The 22,312-nt window shown below is 43.3% G+C and overlaps 1 protein-coding gene across 1 annotated transcript in view; it reads left to right on the forward strand.

The window, feature by feature from the left end:
• Window positions 1-271: 271 nt before the first annotated feature.
• The window catches only part of FAM3C (FAM3 metabolism regulating signaling molecule C), a 32,652-nt gene continuing 10,611 nt past the window's right edge, over window positions 272-22,312 (forward strand). Inside the window, exons 1-5 of the mRNA XM_035127304.3 lie at window positions 272-343; window positions 16,769-16,827; window positions 17,910-18,014; window positions 18,753-18,782; window positions 20,582-20,705. Of these exons, the coding sequence (XP_034983195.1) occupies window positions 16,815-16,827; window positions 17,910-18,014; window positions 18,753-18,782; window positions 20,582-20,705 (272 nt within the window). The 5' untranslated portion in view covers window positions 272-343; window positions 16,769-16,814. The remainder of the gene's footprint in view (window positions 344-16,768; window positions 16,828-17,909; window positions 18,015-18,752; window positions 18,783-20,581; window positions 20,706-22,312) is intronic.

Below are 22,312 nucleotides of genomic sequence, written 5' to 3' on the forward strand. Positions count from 1 at the left end.
AACAGGGAAACATAAAAAGAATGCTATATTGCACGCGAAGTCGATTTGTTAGAATCTCAATAACCAGAGGTGTTTTTTGGGCGGGGGGACACAATGCGGGACACCGCGCTCTGCACTTGCCTTGGAGCGCCTCAGGCTACGCGAAGGCCGCTGCGCCGCCACAGGCGCGGCGGACCTCCAGCGCTAGGTGGCGGCACTCCGTCCCTCGCTCTGAGCCACCGCTCTGGGCCGCCGCCGCCGGGTGCGCAGCGCGAGTCTCCAAAGCGCATGCGCAGTCGAAGGAGGCGGGGAGGCGGCGGCGGCTGCGAGGCGCTCGCTGCTGGAGGGCCGGCGAAGGCGGCAGGTAAGGCGGGCGAGGGAAGAAGAGGCTCCCCGGGAGGAGGCTCCCCTGCTGCGGCCTTTCCCCGGCTGCATCTCTCCCTTTCCCTTCGGAAGCGGGGCTTCTTCTCCGGCCTCGGTTCCTCTTCCGCGGCCGCCCTTCCTCGGCTGGGCGCCTTTGGCCGCTCACCTCGGACGCTGGCGGGAAACATGGGGAGGAAGGAGGCTCGGAGCGCGCGCATAATGCAACGCAACTCACGCAAACACGCACCCGTCGCGGGGTTCGAAACTCGCGTTGCTCCAGGCGCATTTGGCGACCGGAAACGCGAGCAGTTTCTGAGCTCTGGGCGCAGCAGCACTGCGCCTGAGATTTCTGGTGAAAACCGCAGAGTGGAAGACTGGAGAAGAGACCCTCTTCTCCCAAGACTCCCAAGACTGGAGAAGAGACCCTCTTCTCTAATCCACGACATGATGATCATTACTTTTGTATACTGCCCTATACCCAGGTCTTAGGGCAGTGCACAGCAAAAAAAAAAATCACAATATAAAAACACAAAATGCATAATAAAAATAAATCCCCCATCACACTTTAAAAGGACATTGTATGTCAATCAGCCAAAGGTCTGGTTAAAAAGGAACATTTTTGCCTGGCACCTAAAGGTGTATAATGTAGGTGCCAGCCAACTCTTCCCAGGGAGAGCTTTCCACAAACGGGGAGACATTGTAGATAGCACAGTGGGAACTTTTTCTCCCTCTTACCCCACTCCTGCAGGCAGTTTCAAAATTCCCATTGTTCTAGTGGCATTTTGCAACAGGGAATTCATTAGTGGAAGCAGTTTCTGAGCTCTGGGTGCAGCCCTGCATCTGAGATTTCTGATGAAAACCGCAGAGTGGAAGGAAAGGAGGACCTTTTTCTGCCCCCTTGCTTCCAACTACTCTCCAAAGACCGGAGAAGAGACCCTCTTAAGAATATTAGGGGGTGGGCAGGCGAAAGACTAGACCGTGTGAAAAATGAATGTAATATTTTAGCTGCAGTTTGTTTTCAGCTTTGTATTCCTGTTATATAAAAAAGGGTGCCTAGACATTCCATTGTTGTGCCCATAACCTCGGTTTATAAGGTGCCATTTAGCTCTTAGCTTTCGTATCTCCATTTCTAACACTGATGCCTTCACATTCATACTTTATTCATTGCTTAGTAGCAAAAGGAAGCTTTCAGCTGAATACAGAAATAGTGATTCAAGAGCTGAAAGGAGCCAATATATAACACACATTGTGTGGTGGTTCCAGTGTTGGATTAGGACAGGGCTTCCCTGTGCCATTCAGCTCCTAGCTTTCATATCTCAGTTTCCAACAATGACCCCTTGCTTTGAGTCTTGCCTCAGCCCTGAACTTCCTAGGTTGCTACTCATGTCTTTCTCTCATTCTCAGTCTACCCATCTGCAAAATGGGGTATGTGTGTGTGTGTGCCGTAATACTGGCTGACTTTAGGCACTTGAGCCAACTCCTAGGGGCCAAGATCCCTTCAAACCACCCCCCTAAAATATTTGAGGGTAGGCGTTGCCATTCCAATGGTGTGCATGCATCATGTGGTTGGTTATGCGGGGTTGCGGTTAGCTGGCACCCCCAATATTTTATTCAAGTTGGCACCCCTGTACTTGATGGAAGGCATAACACATGTGAAGCTCTTTGTGTGCTTGAAAACGTTTTATTTTGCGTGATGTTAATCCCATATATGGGTTAAATGAACATCCCAGAGCATTTACAGAGTGTGGTTTCATGGTCACTGAGTAGCCCCAGTCAGCTGCCATGCACCTGGAGCTGGGGAAGTCTGAAGTCCCAGCTCCTCCAGGAACTTTGAGCACCGACACTTCTTCCGAGAAATTAAATACTGCTTAACACATATTAATCCTCTTGTACTCTGTCAGTCTGAGTGATAACAGGGTACATTCTCCCTCCCTGCCTCATGTATTATGGGTGCATAAAGCTGAGCATGATGACATTCGTTTGTCTCTTGTCGACGTCACCACCAGAGTGGTGGAAGTCTGCATTCTCAATTCATTATCAGTGAAGTGGGGATTGGTTTTCTAGATAAAATTTAATAGGAGGTTACAGTGACAACTTCTGTGCATGTTAAAGCTACAACTAAGCCTCTTTGAAAACTTTTTCTTCCTCTTCCTCCTAGGCTATGTCCTTTTTATCTATCTTGATTCTGCTACTGTGCCAAATATTTATTGGTTTCTTGCCCTGGCCTCTCCTTCTCTGCGGCCTTGGAGCATTCCTTGTATTTCAAGGAAGTGGCAGCGTTCCCAAAAGGCAAAGCCTACTGGACAATTTCCCCTTCACACCACTGTTGCGTTATTAACATTTACAGACCCATTAAAGTAGAGATTATTCTACTTCTGTACTGGGTGGGAGGCTTCAGGATTACCTATTTGTTGAGTCATGATTGTGATTTCCTTGTGCAAAGTTTGCAGGGAGGTTAGATGAGGTTAGCCCATTGTCGATCATTTGTTCTGATTTGTTTGCCCTGCCGCATGAGGAAGTTGTTATTCCACACTTGCTGGTGCATTTTCCTTATTGCAAAAAAACCCATTGGGGGGGATGTGGGGGGGGGTTGCTGTACTTTAATTGTGCAACCCGAATATGCAGTTGAATCCCACTTACAAAACAGAGGCCTCTAGGTCTTTGGCAGTGGTTTTCAACCTGTGTGCCATGGAACCCTGGGGTGCCTTGAATGATGGTGCTGCAGGCAACACTGGCCTCTGTCCCTCTTTCCTTCCCTCCCTCTTCTGATGCCCTCTTGCGTCTCTGCCTCCCAAAGGCTTGCACAGCTGTTTGTTGCAGCAGCTCTGGCTGCAAGCTCCCCAGGGGAATGGTGCCTCTGGCGCTGGCCAGGGGATGCTTCCCAGGCCCCTGTGGGGCAGTATGAGGAGGCACCTCACTTTGGGGTGGGGGAGTTCAGAGATGCAATTAGCTGACAAAACTTTGTCAGAAGGGAGCATGCACAAGGGCTATGAATTTGGAGGCATTGCATATATTTAGAGTAGTTCTTAAGGCAGTTTGATGGACTGCAAAGAGTTTTAAAAGGGCGGGGTAAATTGAGAACAAATTAATAAATTGGGTTTAATAAATACGGTAAGTGTCAATTGACGCTTGTTGGGACCACTATCATGCTTTCATGTCCTGCCCCTCTCGTGGGGGTGTGGTAATAAAGGTTGGTGCATCACTCAGAGGAGGAGTGCACATGCTGTCTCTCTCTGTGGAGCATGGCAGGGAATTGTGCCCTGTGACTCTGCCCCAGGGAGAGGGCAGATGGAAGAGAAATCAGAGAGGCTGCAGTCACCACTTCCTTCTCTTGCTCGACAAACCTGGTTTGGCAATGTGGAGAATTTGGCCCGTGGGGCTCCCTAGAGGGTGATCGCAGGCCACCCACTTCTTCCATGTGTAGTACAGTGTGGAGCATTCCAATCTCTTTGGTAACTAAGGTGAAATCTATACACATATAAAAAACGCTGTGAAAATGTTACAGGTAGGTGGCCGTGTTGGTCTGTCGAAACAAAATAAAAAATTCCTTCTGGCAGCACCTTAGAGAACAACTAAGTTTGTCATTGGTATGAGCTTTCGTGTGCATGCACACTTGGTATCTGTCATTGGTATCTGAAGAAGTGTGCATGCACACGAAAGCTCATACCAATGACAAACTTAGTTGGTCTCTAAGGTGCTGCTGAAGGGATTTTTTTTATTTTGTTTCGGCTGTGAAAATGCTTTTTTAAAAAAACGTTTTGAAAAATACATTAAATTTGGCATAGCTCACTCTCGCCATCTAGTATCATATTTGTATATTGCACTTTACAACACATTTAAAACGTTTTATTTGCAGCTGTATAGCTGAGTCTTAAGCCTAGATTCTTTTAACTGAAGTAAATCTACGTTCTCCCTGGTTTCACCCCTGCATTTATTTACCGTACTTCCCTTTCCTCTGTTAGGTTGTAATCATCATCTAGAAGCAGGAGGATGACCTTCTTTACTTTGTATAGCTCTGTGTACACAGTAGGAGATCCATTGGTAGATACCACATTCCTGCCCTTCTCCCAAGTCTTAGCAGTTTGTTTTACAAAAAGTAAATATCTGACAGCGCTCAGTTGAATTCAGTTAATTTTTTTGTGCATGCCTTTAGACTAGGCATTTAAAAAGCAGTAGAGGTCATACCTTTCTTGAATAGTTCAATTAGCGCTTTAGTTTGTGTTTGTGTGTGTGTGTATATAATCGGCTTATAACTTAGGTGCATTTAAATTGTGCAAATTTAGGTTTTTGCGCTTGGTCTAATAGATATATGAGAGGGGGGGAGGGCGCGTCCAGGAAAGAGAAAATGGCACTGACCTTGGGAGACTGGGGCCTTGGGAGTATGTGTACAACCTTGGGAGAGCGTTTGGAGGTGCAGTGAGAGTGTTTTGACTATACACAATTTTGTCTTTGCACGGGATCCCTGGAACATAAGTTGAAGGTCAACTCAATAGTATTTCCAATCCATAGTAATTTATGCCTTACTGATGAGCAATCCTAAAACTGAGTGTACAGAAAAGTGTTTATAGGGCTTATGCCTATACTTTTCAGTCTTGTACTGCAATGCTATTTACGCGTGCCGGAGACTGAACGCAGAGTACTGAGGGCTTGCTTCAGAGTAAGCATGCATGGGAATTGCACTGTTAATATTATAGTAAAATATTGTACAGGAGGTCATGGGACTTAGGATTCCTTATTATCTAAGCACTATTTGCCTTTCCAGCTGTAAAATAATAAAAACCACAAGTGTTTGCACTGTAGGCCTGGCTTTTCTGATATCATGGTTTTAAATTGCTTTTTAATTTTCATTCTGAAGTAGAACTGTTAACAGCGGAGTTATTTTGCAGTTGCATGGTACAAGCATGTACATCTATATTGGGCCCCTAATCATCTTTATGTATTGAGAGAGAGAGATTGTAGCCCTTAAGACTGGTGATAGATGTGAAATTCTTCCTCAGGAAATAGAGGAAAATTGCACAGAATTCTGAACCAAAGTTTTTCAGTGGTCCACAGTAGCTCCTTACTTCCTAGAAGCAACTTAATTAAGCAAAACCGCCAGGTCTTGCCTTTTCTGGCATGCAGTTTTTGATAGCAGCCAGCCGTACTGTCTGCATGGGTGAGTTAAAGCCATGGCTAAAAAATTACCCTCCTGAAGAAGGTACAGTATATCCCCTTTTGGTCCTTGAAATGGTTTCCTTCACAACCCCTAGTTTACCACTAAAGCGTCAAACTGAAAATGCATGTGGCCTTATGTGATTTCAGTCCAGAGGCAGAAGTGGGGAAGCATAGCATAGAGAGGAAGCACAGCGGCAGAGCACACACTTCGCATGAAGAACACCCTGGGTCAAACTCTGGCACCTTCAAAGATCTATGGCCAGCAGAGAGTAGATCATACTGGGCTCGATGAACCAGTTCTCTGGCTCAGTATTTTTGCATTCTGTATTTTTACATCTGAAGAAATGCATGCAATCTAGCTTTTAAAAAGTAAATTGAGAAATTGCTAGCCTACCATTTTTTCTTTCATGGTCCGTCTACTGATACACAAATCAATTTTAAAACGCCTTCCTTTTGTGTGGGTTGTGCGGAATGAGATCTTTGGTACAAGGCCTGTTGGGAGTGCTGGGCAAAGTCAGGGTTAGCCAAACACCAGGTGCATTTGGCACCTGGATTTTGACCACTTGCAACCTAGTGAGGATGACCTAGTGTCAGGATGGCGCCTGACATCTCCACCATCTGGAGGTACATGCCTGGGACTTGACTATTTTCACACACTAAAAACCACATCCTAATCTACCAATTATATTTATCTGCGCAATCAGAATGAATTTCAGGAACCAAAATGCTTTTTCCTTGCCGCCTGAGCAGCAGCGGTGTACTGCATTGTAGTTAATTGTTGTAACTTGTCTTCCTTTATCCCACCCCATTGCCCTACTCACAGTTGTGAAGAATATTCTTACGTTAGGAATCGTCTGTGTCACCATTCAGAAAAAGAGGTAGGAATAAGCTGATATATAGGCAGACTGTCCTGGATCCTCTTTAAGTTCTCAAAGTTCTTAACCAAGCTCAATGTTGTCATCTGACCTAGCTGGATGTTTAACTGAGAATCAATCACAGTCAGTAACATCATTTGAAAAATAAGACTTTAAAGCTGTCTTGGCCCAAAATGGAAACTAGACATTCTGTTTTGGAAAGCCTAACCTTGTTTTAAACCTAACCTTGTATAAGCCTAACCTTGGCAAGCCTAACCTTGTATAAGACCATTTGGCATCTGGGCTTATATTATCTGAGTTTCTAAAACTGGGCAAAGTGTCTTCTGGTCAACCCCCTTCTCTGTGTCAGTGGCCCTGGTGGGTTTAATGTGACTGCAGTGGGAGTGATCCAAAGAGCATTAAGCTACCTGTATAATTTCCCACAATGCCCCAGAGTGAACCTGGGCTGGAGGCCTTGTGGGGAATTTAAAGGGTGGCTATTCCCAGTCACTTGCCACTGCTCAGAATGATGGGTCAGAAAGAAGGATCTAGGAGGGGTCCAGGGCAAGCTTTGTCCCTGGGCCTGGCCAGCTGCCCAGACATAGCAGGTGCTGACGTATCCTTTCAAAATCCAGCTATTCTGCAATTAGGAAATTGAAAAGGTGAAAGTGCACTCACGCTTGGAGAAAAATATTTGAGGACTTGGAAAAAAACCACAACCTCTAATTATTAACCTCCAAAGGAACATGTAATAGAAAAATCATGACCACTGTTGTACAAGAGCTGTTATTTCCTAGTTCTCTTTCACAGATTGTAACCGATAGTACTTTTTTTGCAGCGCAATGTGTAATATTTTACAAGTGAACTTCCTTGTTTCCTTTCTTTGCCTCTGCTTCTTTAATTCAAGCCAGGCTTGCAATTGCTGTTAGGATTTGGCACAGCTACATAGAGAAGGGATGGTCTCTGAATATCGGTAAAACGCCTCTTCTGGTTATGAAATAAAACGCCAAATTCAATCCTGCATAGTCCTTCAAATAAACTTGTACACAGAAGCAATTTTGCAGACTGTTTTCTCTTAAGGGAGGTGCAGCTTTTGCAGCAAAGCCAATGAGCTGATTAGAGTTCCCTTCCCACCATGCCCTGCGACTCAGTAAACGGAACAAGATAGGAGCTCTTTCCAGAGACAGAGACTACACTTGGCCTTGATCAGGTCAAGAAAAATGATAAGGAGTGGAGGTTTATAGTGGGAAGGTACGGACTCAATAATTGATAGTTTCATTTGCAGTGCGCTGAAAATATATATATCATAGAATCACAGAGTTGGAAGGGACCCTGAGGTTCTAGTCCAATATTATTTCTTAAAAGGGAATCCGCTGCAAATCGCCTGGGACAGTTTTTAGTCGCCGGTGGCGATCTGGCAACATGATAATGAGCCTGAAGTAGTTGTGTGGAAATGGTATCAGTTATTAAGAAAAACAATTTGTAAATTAGTACTGCATATCTGATGCCTAATGGCGTGGTGTCAACTGTTCTAAAGTTTTATGCACAAGCAACATGTTTATTTCACATTAAGTTGGATTAACTTGAATGCTGGGAATAAAGATTGAAGAAGCAGTGTTGACCTGTGACGGAAATTAGGCATTTCCTCAGGGGCAGTGTTAGAAACTCATATATATAAGATAATCGCCAAATGGCATCTTAAACCTGGATTACGGTCACCACAACGGAATATCCAGGCACTTTTTTGCAATGAAATTGCTTATTATTATCATTGTTATTATTATTTCTATACTACTTTATATTTTAAAGAAAAATATCAAAGTGGTTTACAACACATTAAAATATCAAATAAAATATCAAATACAGCAATCCAGAATAAAACAAATTCAAGGAAAATATTTCAGATCCTTCTCGTAAGTGACATTTTGCCTTCCCCATATTCATTTACTTACTTAATTTATAGAGTTGCCCCACAGCACAAATATTGTAGGAAGCTAGTGAGGTGTAGTGGTGACATTGGGCCAGTCACAGCCTCTTATCCTACCTCACAGGGTCATTGCAAGAATTAACTGAGGAGGTGGGAGAACCATGTACTCCTTGGAGAAAAAGGTGGGATAGTAAAGGTAAAGGGACCCCTGACCATTAGGTCCAGTCGTGACCGACTCTGGGGTTGCGCGCTCATCTCGCATTATTGGCCGAGGGAGCCGGCGTATAGCTTCCAGGTCATGTGGCCAGCATGACAAAGCTGCTTCTGGCAAACCAGAGCAGCACACGGAAACGCCGTTTACCTTCCCGCTGTAGCGGTTCCTATTTATCTACTTGCATTTTGACGTGCTTTCGAACTGCTAGGTTGGCAGGAGCTGGGACCGAGCAACGGGAGCTCACCCCGTCACAGGGATTTGAACCGCTGACCTTCTGATCAGCAAGCCCTAGGTTCAGTGGTTTAACCCACAGCGCCACCTGGGTCCCTCATAAAGGTGGGATAGAAATGCAAACAAATAAGCTCTTCTGCTTACCTGCTTAAGAAAGCTGGAGGAGCCAGCCAGATGGAGATGTCAGCTGCCAACCTGGCATCCAGAGATCTCTACGTGGTCGCAATTGGACCCCGTGCCAGACGCAAATGGCGCCTGGCTAATTTCTAACACAGGGTACAATTGGCTGCGCGTTCTCTTTTTATTTATGCTTTTCACTCCTCACCCTTTTCTTTTTCACAACTCGATTCAATAACTCAACCCTAAAATATTAGATTAGCTTTCCCCAACAGTTGTTGAGGGCTCCCAGTTCCTCCATCTCCATCCATTGGTCATGCTGGCTGGGCCTGATGGAAGCTGCAGTCTGAAAATCTGAAGGTCACCAAGATGGGCAAGGCTGTGTGCAGATTTATGAAGGCTGCAATGATGTACAATAGACATTTCCCTGGGAGTAAGCTTTATGGGATTAATGGGGACTTTCTTCTGAGGAAGTGTGTTAAGCATTGCATGGTAAGATCCCTCAAGTGTAGCTGCTGTCTAAGTGCCAGGAAGGAATAGTGTGTGTATATATATATTTAAAAACTTATACCTGAAGCAAATTTTTTTATTGAAGGCTGTCAATCCCCCCCATGCTTTTCAGGTTTAAGCAGGCCAGAATGATCATGTTTTACAATCTTGCATGGGCACGCATGCGGTAGTTACTTATTACTAAATTAAGAATGATTAAGACAGGCTGGTGTTTTTAATACTGGTGCACCTGCTGTGTGTAATTGCAGCCTGCCGCGGGTAAAAACCGTAAAGATTTTAGTGAATAGTTTTTCATCTTGCCCGCAAATAGCTTTTTCGGAAGTTTAATTTGAGCAGTTTCTAAGAGGGCCTTCTCCTCTCCCCGCCCCATGGCAAATGGTTTTAAGAACCATATTTTAACTTCTGTTTCTGTACATTGGGTGAAAGGTCTACATCAGAAACTGCATCTGATTGTAAAAAGAGGTTTTTTTTTCATTAAACAAATATGCATTACTATAGCCTTTTCCTTAGGTGGCAAACACTTGTGAGAGGCTCCTTTAAAATCACTGGGATTTGCATGTGAGTCAACATACCTTGTTGGATCAAGCTGCAAAAAGGGAAGTTTCTAGAAAAAGTTGCTTCTTAAGATTTGGAAGCGTGGGGGCAGCAATTGTGAAATTGGGTAGGTAGGCTGTTCATCTAACCCTGGGCAAGGCCTTTTCCCTCCATCTCATGTAAAGATAAGGAAGAAAATCAGGTTTGAGCTAGGACATAGGGAGGAATGTGAATTTTCTGTTTCTCTGACCATTGCCCTCCTTTGTTGTAAGAGGGACCCAGGTGGCGCTGTGGGTTAAACCACTGAGCCTAGGGCTTGCTGATCAGAAGGTCAGCGGTTCGAATCCCTGTGACGGGGTGAGTTCGAAAGCACGTCAAAATGCAAGTAGATAAATAGGAACCGCTACAGCGGGAAGGTAAACGGTGTTTCCGTGTGCTGCTCTGGTTCGCCAGAAGTGGCTTTGTCATGCTGGCCACATGATCTGGAAGCTGTACGCTGGCTCCCTTGGCCAATAGAGCGAGATGAGTGCGCAACCCCAGAGTTGGTCACGACTGGACCTAATGGTCAGGGGTCCCTTTACCTTTACGTACCTTAGACACAGCAGTAAACCATAGACCATCTTTGGGTTTGTATGTAAGGTAATAAATTTGGAGCGGAATCTGCAACAAACTTCCGTTTCCGATTTTGTCCAAACATGGGGAGGCTAGTCTCTAGTAACAAGAGAGTTAGGTGTCTTGATAACAGCAATCAGTAGTTCGTTTCTTGAACTGGAACCTGGCCTGTTATCTCCTCGAGGGGCTTGGAATGCTTGGATACCAATCCTTGTTTTGATCAATTAAAGGGTATATCTTCCTTCCAAACCATACAGGTTCCTTGTGTACTTCCTTCCGATTGCACTTGCAATTAAGCTACCTATTTTCCCCTGAGAGAGGCAAAGGTGTATGATGTAACTGCAATTACTTTCAGTGCTAAGTATGTATTTTGATGAATTGTACTACTTAGTGCGTAACAAGTGAGGTAATTGCCTTTCTCTTTTGAGAATGTATTTCCCTACCCATTCATGAATGAATGAGCTGTTCCCCTCCCCACTGAATGCAGCTTATATCTTAAATGGAGAGATTCATTCAGCATTTTCTTCAAACATTGGGCTCGATTCATATCTAACACCAAACTATGAGTGTCAAAATGATAGGACTCTTTGGGGCTTTTCCGATTTATTTATTTATTGTAATCCCCCCCCCCCTTTGCCATACGTCTGGGTTTTCCTGGACATTTTGCCAATTTAGTAAAAATCCGCCAGGCCACAGAATGGCTGCCCAATTCCCGGATGTGTCCATGAAAACCTGGATGTATGGCAGCCGTACCAAATGAGCTTTGTCTGCATGCTCTCTGCTTCCCTCACACACTTTATCTCTCTCACTTCCCCATTCATGCAGAGCATCGTCTGCTATTTTATCCATAATTTCCAAACTATGGGGCAGGGTTTAGCTAAGTGGAAGCCCGGTTCAAGGACTTTCACTTGCACCACGGGGCACCAGACTTACCTAGTTTGCCATATTTTTCCATGTATAAGACTAAGTTTCCCCCCTAAAATATAATGTCAAAAATTAGGGGGGTGTCTTATACACAGATACATCTCCCCCCCATTTTCTTAAATCTGAGTCCCCCAAAATAAGGTGTGTCTCATACATGGGGGCTTCAGTACAGTATATATCAAGGAATGAAACTTTTATGCTTCCCAGCATTCGAAATTTGCCAGGCGCATTTTGCACCTGGCTATTAGCCACTTGCAACCAAGTGAAGATGCCCAGGCACCAGTATGGCACCTGACATCTTGGCCATCTGGAGGTGCATGCCCGGGGATCCTTGGATCTCGACTGTTTTCATACACCAGCCAGCAACACATCCTGTAGAATTCTCTCCACTATATTTTATCTGCGCAATCAGAAAGAATTTCAGGAACCAAAAGTCCTATTGAAAAAGACGACTTTCGAGCCGTCAGGCCCCCAAACGGCAACTAGGCATTCTGTTTTGTCAGCTGTAACCCTGGTTTAAGGAGCCAGCTATCTAACACTGCTTGTGAGCAAGAAGTGAAACTTTTTCTAGGTGGTGGGGACTGCTGCAGAAGCAAAGGCGAACTTGTATTGTTGGCTGTTAATAGGAAGTGGAGGAGGTGTTTGAGCAGGAAATGTCAGTGGGGGAAAAGGCACAGAGGCAAAGAGGACTGAGTATTCAGTGATCTGAGAAGCAAGGACATGAGGGAAGAATGAGGAAAACACTGCTGACTTTGCTGGTTCATGTATTTGCAGGGTGACTATGGTGAAAAAGAGATGAAAAATGTTTACATTTTCTGATGGTACTGTACTATAGTACCCTACCAGAAGTTGCCATCGGGTCAGGTTTCTAGATAGCTTAATAATAATAATAATAATGCAGAAGCCTTATATCAGTCTCTCTCCAGGTCATGCAAATATGGATGTAAGATCTCTGGGTTTTCCAAACTTCCTGCTATTATAACAGGCCCACCAAGTGTCCCCGTTTTCCATGGATGGTCCTAGTTTCTGATCTGACTCCATTAGGATGTCCCTATTTTCATCGAAAAAATATTAGAGGGTATGGAGTTATGTGACCTCCAGAGCTGAGGAGATAAGTATATATACAACCTTTAGAAGACATCTGAAGGTAGCCCTGTATAGGGAAGTTATTTTTAATGTTTTATTATGTTTTTATCTATGTTGGAAGCTGCCCAGACTGGCTGGGGCAACTCAGTCAGATGACCAGGGTATGTATGTATGTATGTATGTATGTATGTATGAATAGGATGTCCCTATTTTCATCAGAGAAATGTTGGAGAGTATGTTATAAAGCCTCTGCAGGCACAATTTATAATTTTATATATTTATTTTGTAATGAAATTTTATTTTTACTTAATTGTTGCAAGCCACCCAAATAACTGCTTTGGGCAGCATACAGATACATAGTTTAAAAAGCAAACCACTCACTGGTTTAATCTGGATGAATTTCATAAAAATCAACTGAAGAGCACCTGAGTTATAGCAGTTTAAAAGGTCTGAAGCGCTGAACTTCCAACTGTTTTTTGTTTTAATGCCAAGGGACAGCGTGGGGGCAGCAGACTCAGGAGAAGTATGAGTGCATAGAGATGTGAGTTCTAAGCGATCAGAATAAACAATACAGTACTGTGGAATGTATATTCACCTGGTCACCGTAAAGTAAAGGGACCCCTGAACATTACCGTAGGTCCAGTCGTGGACGGCTCTGGGGTTGCGGTTCTCATCTCGCTTTACTGGCCGAGGGAGACGCTTTACTGCCCGGGTCATATGGCCAGCATGACTAAGCCACTTCTGGCAAACCAGAGCAGCGCACGGAAACGCCATTTACCTTCCCGCCGCAGTGGTACCTATTTATCTACTTGCACTGGTCTGCTTTTGAACTGCTAGGTTGGCAGGAGCTGGGATTCGAACCACCGACCTTCTGATCGGCAAGCCCAAGAGGCTCAGTGGTTTAGACCACAGCGACACCTGCGTTCCTTTTAGGCAGTGTGAGAAACTGAGATATGAAAGCTAGGAGCTAAATGGCACCTTAAACCTAGGTAATGGACGCAACGATGGGATGTCTAGACATGCTTTTTTTTTTTTTACAACAAGAATACAAAGCTGAAAATGAATGAACTGCAGCTAAAATATTATGTTGGTTTTTCACATAGTCTAGTCCAGGCATCCCCAAACTTCCGCCCTCCAGATGTTTTGGACTACAATTCCCATCTTCCCTGACCACTGGTCCTGTTAGCTAGGGATCATGGGAGTTGTAGGCCAAAACATCTGAAGGGCCATAGTTTGGGGATGCCTGGTCTAGTCCTTCCCCTGCCCACCCCCTAATATTCTTCAGAGGTTCTCTTGTCCAGTCTTCGGAGAGTAGCTGGGAGTCGGGAGGCAGAGAAAGGCCCTCCTTTCCTTCCACTCTGCAGTTTTAATCTGAAATCTTAGGCGCAACACTGCACTCACAGCTCAGAAACTAATGAAGTGCACCTAGCAATGGGAATTTCGAAACTGCCTGCAGGAGGGGTGGGGGAAGAGGGAGAAAAAGTTCCCACTGTGATTTTGCAATGGCTCCCTGTTTGTGGAATGCTCTCCCTAGAGAGAGTTGGCTGGCACCTTCATTATACACCTTAAGCAGGCCTTTGGCTGTTTGACATCCAATGCCTCTGTAAAATGTGATGGGGAGGGGGGGATTTGTTTTTATTATGTATTTTGTGTTTTTATATTGTGATTTTTTGTTGTGCACTGCCCTAAGCCCTGGGTGTAGGGCGGTAAATAATAATAATAATAATAATAATAATAATAATAATAATAATAATAATAATAATAATAATAAGGTAAAGGGACCACTGACCATTAGGTCCAGTCATGACTGACTCTGGGGTTGCGCGCTCATCTCGCATTATTGGCCGAGGGAGCCGGCGTATAGCTTCCAGGTCATATGGCCAGCATGACAAAGCCGCTTCTGGCAAACCAGAGCAGCACATGGAAACGCCGTTTACCTTCCCGCTGTAGCGGTTCCTATTTATCTACTTGCATTTTGACGTGCTTTCAAACTGCTAGGTTGGCAGGAGCTAGGACCAAGCAACGGGAGCTCACCCCGTCGCAGGGATTCGAACCGCCAACCTTCTGATCAGCAAGCCCTAAGCTCAGTGGTTTAACCACAGCGCCACCTGGGTCCCTAATAATAATAAATAATAATAATAATAATAATAATAATAATTAGTGGAGGAACTGGAAGATTGGGATGACAAGGGGAAAGTCAAAGGGAAAAGCATGGCAGGAGCTACAAATATATAAAAAAAGGCCTGCTTAAGAGGGATAAAATTTTCTGCATGCTACATTTCATGGTGAGGTCTGTTGTTCACTTTCCATTTTGATGTTTTCAATGCTGGAATGAATTTGTACAGCACCTCAATCTTGACTCTTCTCTTTTGTATTTAACTCCATTTTTCTTTTCTCTTCTCTTTTTTCTTCTTTCTTTTTCTTTTTTTCTTTCTGTGTCCTGAATTGTTCAGAAAGTTCCCAACTCTGCATGGTGATGTGGAACAATTAAAAGATAATGCAGGCCTTGGTCATAGGCTTAGCAGTGGAAAATATTGTGGCTTAATTAAGACAAATTATGGTTGCTCCTGCAGCTGAGCATATGTGATGCTATAAAATGATCTTATTAACAGCCCGTTTATGAGACTGCCCAAACTGAACTGCTTTGAAATTGGAGTTTTAAAATAAGTTAGTTTAATGAAATGGAAGCGTAGAATAAAAAGGCATATTTTAAATTACATTTATGTGCAGAAAGCCTATTGAAAGCATTGCTTGGACTTTGAAATACCTGCTCAGGGAATTCTACAAGGGTGGGAGATGACCAATTTTCCAGAAACTGTCGCTGCGTGTTAGAATTCCAGATGGTCAAGTCTTTGTGCGTGGTGTAGAAATTGGTGCATCTGCGGTAAAACTTTCAACTGAAGCAGGATCTACAGGCAGCAGGTCCTGTTGAACCAGATCTCTATCTTGGAAAGATATCAGTGTGCACCCAACCTGCTTTTATATTTGGTGTATGCTGTAAGTATCAGAGAGAAGGAAGTTGCACCTGCCTTTTGAGATTAGCTCTGTTCCAGCCTGGAGAATGTAGGAAGAGCTACAAACAATCTTCCTCCAAAACACATTTGAATTAATGCTAATCTAGCTGTGCCAGAGTCCTGGCTTTTAGCCCAGTGCCCTACTTTCTTGAGCGGGAAAGGGATCCTTAGAATACACTCCCCCTCCCTATTTTTATGAAATTTTAATTTAGGAGCATTTGGTGAAAGACAAAATTAGCGAGGAATATGTGAAACTGGTAAAGTAAGTCATGATACTTTAGTTTATTGGTTTCGTCGGTGTGGTACAGGTGTACGTAGAATCTAGTTATTCCACAACAGCCTTTGAGCATGCAGAAAAATCATTATATTAATATTAAGACTGGAATCCTACGAGCTGTTTTAGGCACAATCAAAAGCATGCAGGCAGCCTCAGGGGAACTGACTCCTCCTTTTTGAGAACTGGGCCCCTGTGTCATATACTGTATTGCAAAATGCTTGTGAAATCTCTGGGGGATTTCTAAACTGTTTTGCATGCAGCATGGGGGACTATTCAAAGCAGTTCAGCACACAGAACTAGGTTTCGTTTTTGCACCTTCTTGGTTTTGATAGTAGCACAGTTGGCGTCATTCATCCTGTGCAAACATTTTTCACTGAGTGAGTGTACGCCAAATGAGTGCAGATGGTTTACTCTGATTCCCCCCTTCCCTCCCTAACCTTTATTTTTAATCCATACAGTGTATAATCTATTTATTTGGAATTGGTAGATGCTACTAAATACAGCTCATGGTGCATATTCACAACTCCATTGCAATAGGAATGAAAATAGATACATTTATTTATTTCCGTAGGAGAGTTCGTAGAGCACTTGTCGTCTCTAACAAATCCCATGGCTTCTCTTTTTAATGTTCCGTAATGTTGCCTCTTGTTACCTAATAAATTTTTTGCAGTGTTCCAAGTAAAACAGAAGTATGCATGGGGCTCAGAGTGCACAACCTAAAATGAAATGTGTACAGACAACCCTTTCAGCCTCTTCTTGTATCCAGTCTTAGTTGCTTACCAAAATAATTTCTAAAAGTCTCCAGATTTCATTGCATGGTGAAATTATATATATTTTATTTGGGATCATGATGTTGTTGTCGTCAGCCCATTATGAAGTTTTTAACGGCCACTGATTAACAAAAAAAATGCTCTGCTTGATTGTTCTAGCACAGTATAACTGAATGCTGTTTTTATCCCTTCATTTTCCTAGGGAGCTGATTAAATGCAATTGTGTCAATAACGAAAGAAGGACAACCATGAGAATAGCAGGTAAGAAGAACGACCACCTTATTTTTTGGCTGGTGAAACAAGATATGCTAATCTGCACAGAAATGAAGATCTGAGCTCACGTTTCACAGTTCAGTTAATCTTGAGTGTTTAGTTTTGAAATGGTCAGCTGCCATTTAATTCATTGGGACTATATGGCCAGGCTGGTGTAAAGTATCTGTGGTTTGTGGTGTATCTGTTTTTGCTGGGCCTGCTTTTCGTAGCATATCATTATATTAGGAAAGGGAGCAATTAGGAATGGATTTTGGTATGTTTAAGGTCTGGGAAGTTATTTTGTTACATAAATGTTTTTATTTCACTTCTATAATACAAATGAATAAAAAGAGGAGCAAAATGCAACAGTACTATTCAGATCAGTCATACACGTTCATGCCAGAGTTAATACACATTTCACCAGTCCATTTCTATAATAAAGTGAGATGTGTAAGATACGTATTTTTAGAGATACATTGCTATACAGGTGAAACTAGGAAAATTAGAGTATCATCAAAAAGTGCATTTATTTCAGTAATGCAACTTATTATTATTTTTTACAAATGCTTTCTTTTAGAAATTCCACAGTAATAAAACAAATAGTTACAATAATACAAAAATAAACATCGCTATTACATTTCATTAATTACATTCCATTTATAATTGACCCACCTAACGGCAAATAATTACAATTACAACAAATAAAGGCTTGACATATGTTGCTTTGCATGTCATGCATCTATCTCATATATTGGTTACACCTTTTAAATTGCATTACTCAAATAAATGCACTTTTCGACGATATTCTAATTTTCCAAGTTTCACCTGTATATAGACATATAGGTTTTTTTGGGGGGGGAAACCATAATAAGCTCTGTATTCTTTATATTCTAATAAAATTTATTCAAAACAAAGACACACACAAGCAAGGCTTGTTTTTGTGGGCCAAGGGCTTTGTTCCTTTCCAAGCAGTGTTCAGGGTCTTGCTCTTTTCAATCTAGAAGTCTTAGTCAGATGGCTTGACAAATGTGTTGTTGCATCAAAATAATAGCAGTTGGTGTTAACGCATCCCCCTTTTTTTTTTGGAGCAGGAGCTGCGAAATTGGCGGTAGCGGTAGCCGTATTTCTGCTGACATTTTATGTCATATCCCAAGTATTTGAAATAAAAATGGACACCAGCCTAGGGAACCTGTTTGGTAAGTGATTTGCTTCTGTTGTTTTCCCTGCCTATAATTTCAGCCAGAATTATGCTGCTAAACAGTGTAATCTTACACACATCTATTCAGATTTAATTCCCAATGAGTTCAGTGGAGCTTCCTTCCTAGTAAGTGCATACAGAGTTGCAAGCTAGGTGATTTATGCATGTTATAATACTGCTTTGAAAGAATTATTTCTCTTCTGAGCCTCGTGTTCTCATATATGCTGTGATGTTAAACTAAACTGTGCTGGGTGGTTTGTTTTTTTGTTTGCAAATTGCTTATCAGCAGCAAGTCAAAGAGAGTCCTGCTTTTATTTATTCTATTTTATTTCATTTGTTGCTAATCTGTTAGTGTTTTGCTTCCTGTTTTATATACAGAAAAAAGTTTTATTTTAAATCTTTCCTTATAGCAAATAAAACTTTATAGAACCTAAAATGGCTTTCTTTAATGAGCCAATAACTCAATCACACAATTTAGAACGGAAAAATATTAATTTGTAGGCAGTTATCCCATCCAGTAAATATACTGTTCCATGACAACACATTCTGCACTAAAACAGGAATTGTACAGCTTTTGTAGGCCATCATTTTCTATTGGAAGGCCATCTGTAGGCCATCTATTCCATTGGAGAAAAGCCATAACTTTTAAGCCTTCTCTTCTATTTGATAGATGTTGACGTGTTTTTTGTTTGTTTGAAGGTGATTAAGGAATAATATAAAATGTTATCTCTTTCAGCAAGATCACCACTGGAGCTACCTGCACGGCGTAAGTATCATACAGCAGGGTTTTTACTTTTTTTCTGTTCTATGTTCTTAGTTCTTGCATAGACCCAAAATAAGATGCACATGACCCACAGTCAATCTCCAGCCTACTCTCTTATTCCAACTTTCCTAAGAATGACTAGACCACATGTGAATTTACACACAGTGGCAGAGCAGGACCATAGGGCTGGGGCAGAAAGCCTTGGTGGAGTGGTCATGAACCCAGGGTTTGAGTTTCCTTGCTGAAAACCCTCCCAGCTATTAATGAACTGAAGCTAACTCCATCACCTAGATGGGGCCCTAGAAGGTACCTATTCTGCCGCCTCCCTTTTCTTATTCTTCCTGGATGGAGACGTTCCCACTTCTTGACTCGGGCTTACAGTAAGGCCATTAAAATTGCTCAGGAGCGTTTGACATTTGCTTTGATCACTTTTTCAAAGAGGTGGCTCATCTCAGAGATGGTAGCTCATCCTCTTGGCACTGTACTCACAATAATAATAATAAATTATAGATAGATAGATAGATAGATAGATAGATAGATAGATAGATAGATAGATAGATAGATAGACAGACAGACAGACAGACAGACAGACAGACAGACAGACAGACAGACAGACAGACAGACAGACAGACAGAGGCACACACACACCGCCCATCTGGCTGGGTTTCCCCAGCCACTCTGGGCAGCTCCCAACAGAATATTAAAAACAGGATAAAACATCACACATTAAAAACTTCCCTAAACAGGGCTGCCTTCAGATGTCTTCTAAAAGTCAGATTGTTGTTTATTTCCTTGACATCTGATGAGAGGACACCACTGTGGAGAAGGCCCTCTCTGCCTGGCTCTGTGTAACTTTGCTTTTCGCAGTGAGGGAACCACTACAAGGCCCTCAGAGCTGGACCTCAGTGTCCGGGCTGAACGATGGGGGTGGAGACGCTCCTTCAGGTATACGGGGCCGAGGCCGTCACAGGGATGGGTCATGGCCAAGGCAGCAAGAGCAAGGTTGCGGGAGCATCTGTGTGGGGTTGCTGAACCTGGAGCTCCCCTGACATCGCCACTGGGAAGATGCCACTGCCTCCACCCCACCCATTATGAGCCGTCACTGGAATGTTCAGCTCCAGATTCACACATTCTTTATGTTTTGCCCAGTGAACATTATAGTGAGCTATATCTCGACCCGGGTCTCCATTTTTTGCTGGACCAGGACTCCATCAATCCTAAGCAGGATGGGCGATGGAAGCTGTAGTCCCAACAACATTTGGAGACTCAAGCTTGGGATAGCCAGTGCATTTACCTCCGTCCTTCTGTGTAATGTGTGGAGCCTGAAAAAGAAAGAGCCATATAAGAACAGCTGAGCAGCTCAGTTGGTTAGAGTGTGGTGCTGAGAATGGCAAGGTTTCTGGTTCGATCCCAGCTGCATATTCCTGCATTGCAGGGGGTTGGACTGGATGATCCTCAGGGTCCCTTCCAACTCTATGAAATATCTATGAGATATCTCAGAAAGAATTCACATTCCAGAACGCATGAATTTGCACGTCTGCTCTAGTAGAAATTGGCGGGGTAAAGGATACTGCTTTTTATTTCCCAGTTCTTAACCATTAACATAATATTCATCAAGACAAGTGTGTAATTTTTTTTGGCTTCACAAAACACTTTTCCAGATGATTTTCTTTTTTAAAAAAACCACACTGTGGACTGTCCTGTTGAAATCAATGTGTTCATGCTGTCTTTAGAAAGAGAAGAGAACATCTGATGTTGTATCGTTTTTTTCTGCTAATGGAATTTTATTTTTCCCTCCAAAGCTACAAAACCCCCGAGATATAAATGTGGAACGACTAAAATTTGTCCAGAGAACCATTTTGCATTCAAAATGGCAAGTGGAGCAGCCAATGTCGTGGGGCCTAAAATTTGCGTAGAAGATAATGTGTACGTATCACCTGATTTCTCTTCTGTTGGTTTTCGGAAAGTAGTTTTGGATAATTTTCACTCTGGTCTTGAATAGAAAATGTACATTGCCTTTAATTTAGTTTGGAAACAAAAGGCACATTCCCTGAGTGCTTGCAATTGTTCCTGTGCCTAGATCTCTACAGCAGGCTATAATTATATATGGTGTACGGTATTACCAAACACTATTGCCCATAGGAGATTGGCGCATTCACGATTCCATTTCTGCTACCAAGTCAAGATGATTTTGCTTAGGCAGACTTGCAGGAGGAGGTGGGGCAGCTTTCATTAGTTCAATTTTTAATGCTGGCTGCCTTTTTTGGGGGGGGCGTCGCAAAAGTTGTTTCAGTGCTGGATTTTTTGAAATGTAATTAAGTGCCTTGGGTGCTGTTTTTACATTGGATTGCCAGGATATAAGTTTTCTTAATAAACAATACCTGATCCAGTCCAGGGGAAATGGGAAGAGCTGGTGTTTCTGGCACCAAAACGCATGGTACGAGAGAAGGGTGCGTGAAGCCCGTCTTGGTTTGTTTTTAAGCAAGCACATCCATTCTTCCAGTTGTGTGCTGACGTGCCAAACCGGCAGCGCGGAAAGTGGAAGCAATAAAAATTTATGGGTATCTTGTGGTTATGAATGTTAATGCATGTATGCTCCACATGCTTCACATAACTGCACTCTGTTAAGATAGTCTCCTCCTTGGATAACGTCATAAGACCTGGTGTCAAGCTGGAGGCTACTCTTTTACTTGCAAAGGGTTTTGGCAGTCAGGTCTCGGTTGGCAAAAGGGTGCAGATTTCGGCATTTCTTCCTGCATCTCCTCTCAACGTGCTCTAGAGGGTCCTTCCAGGGACGTGGGTGGCGTTGTGGTTTAAACCACTGAGCCTCTTGGACTTGCCGATCAGAAGGTTGGCGGTTCAAATCCCCACAATGGGGTGAGCTCCCGTTGTTCTGCCCCAGCTTATGCAGTTCAAAAGCATGCAAGCACAAGTAGATAAATAGGTACTGCTGTGGTGGGGAAGGTAAATGGTGTTTCCATTTCCATCACGGTGTCCCGTCGCACCAGAAGTGGTTTAGTCATGCTGGCCACATGACCCGGAAAGCTGTATGTGGACAAACGCTGGCTCCCGTGGCCTGAAAGCGAGATGAGCACCGCACCCCGTAGTCGCCTTTTAGAGGGTCCTCCCACCCCTCTGGAGGTTTAAGGGGGACCTGGGAGGGCTTGGGGGAAGAAGGAATTGCCAGAAATGGCTTCCTGCCCCTCTCCACTGACAAAAGCCTACCTTAACCATCAGCGCATTGACACGGTTGGATACAGCCCCAAATGTTCAGTAGTAGGTTAGGTTTTGTCATTTTTCACTGTGATTAAAATGGCATTGTAAGATTAGAAGCATTTGTGACCATGGGGCAGCCGCTTTTCTCCGTGTGGCTTCAACTCATCATCAGGGTCAGTAGCAGAACTTTCCCCACCCACCCCCACTTATGTATACAAAACTCAAGTCCATTTCTGTAAGATTAGTTTCCAGCACAATCTATATAGATATAAAAATGTAAACTGGCCATGTCCGTTAGTATCCACTTTTCACCAAAA

This window comes from Zootoca vivipara, chromosome 9 (genome assembly GCF_965207765.1).
Source record: "Zootoca vivipara chromosome 9, rZooViv2.hap1.1, whole genome shotgun sequence".
In the NCBI taxonomy this organism is placed as follows: Eukaryota; Metazoa; Chordata; class Lepidosauria; order Squamata; family Lacertidae; genus Zootoca; species Zootoca vivipara.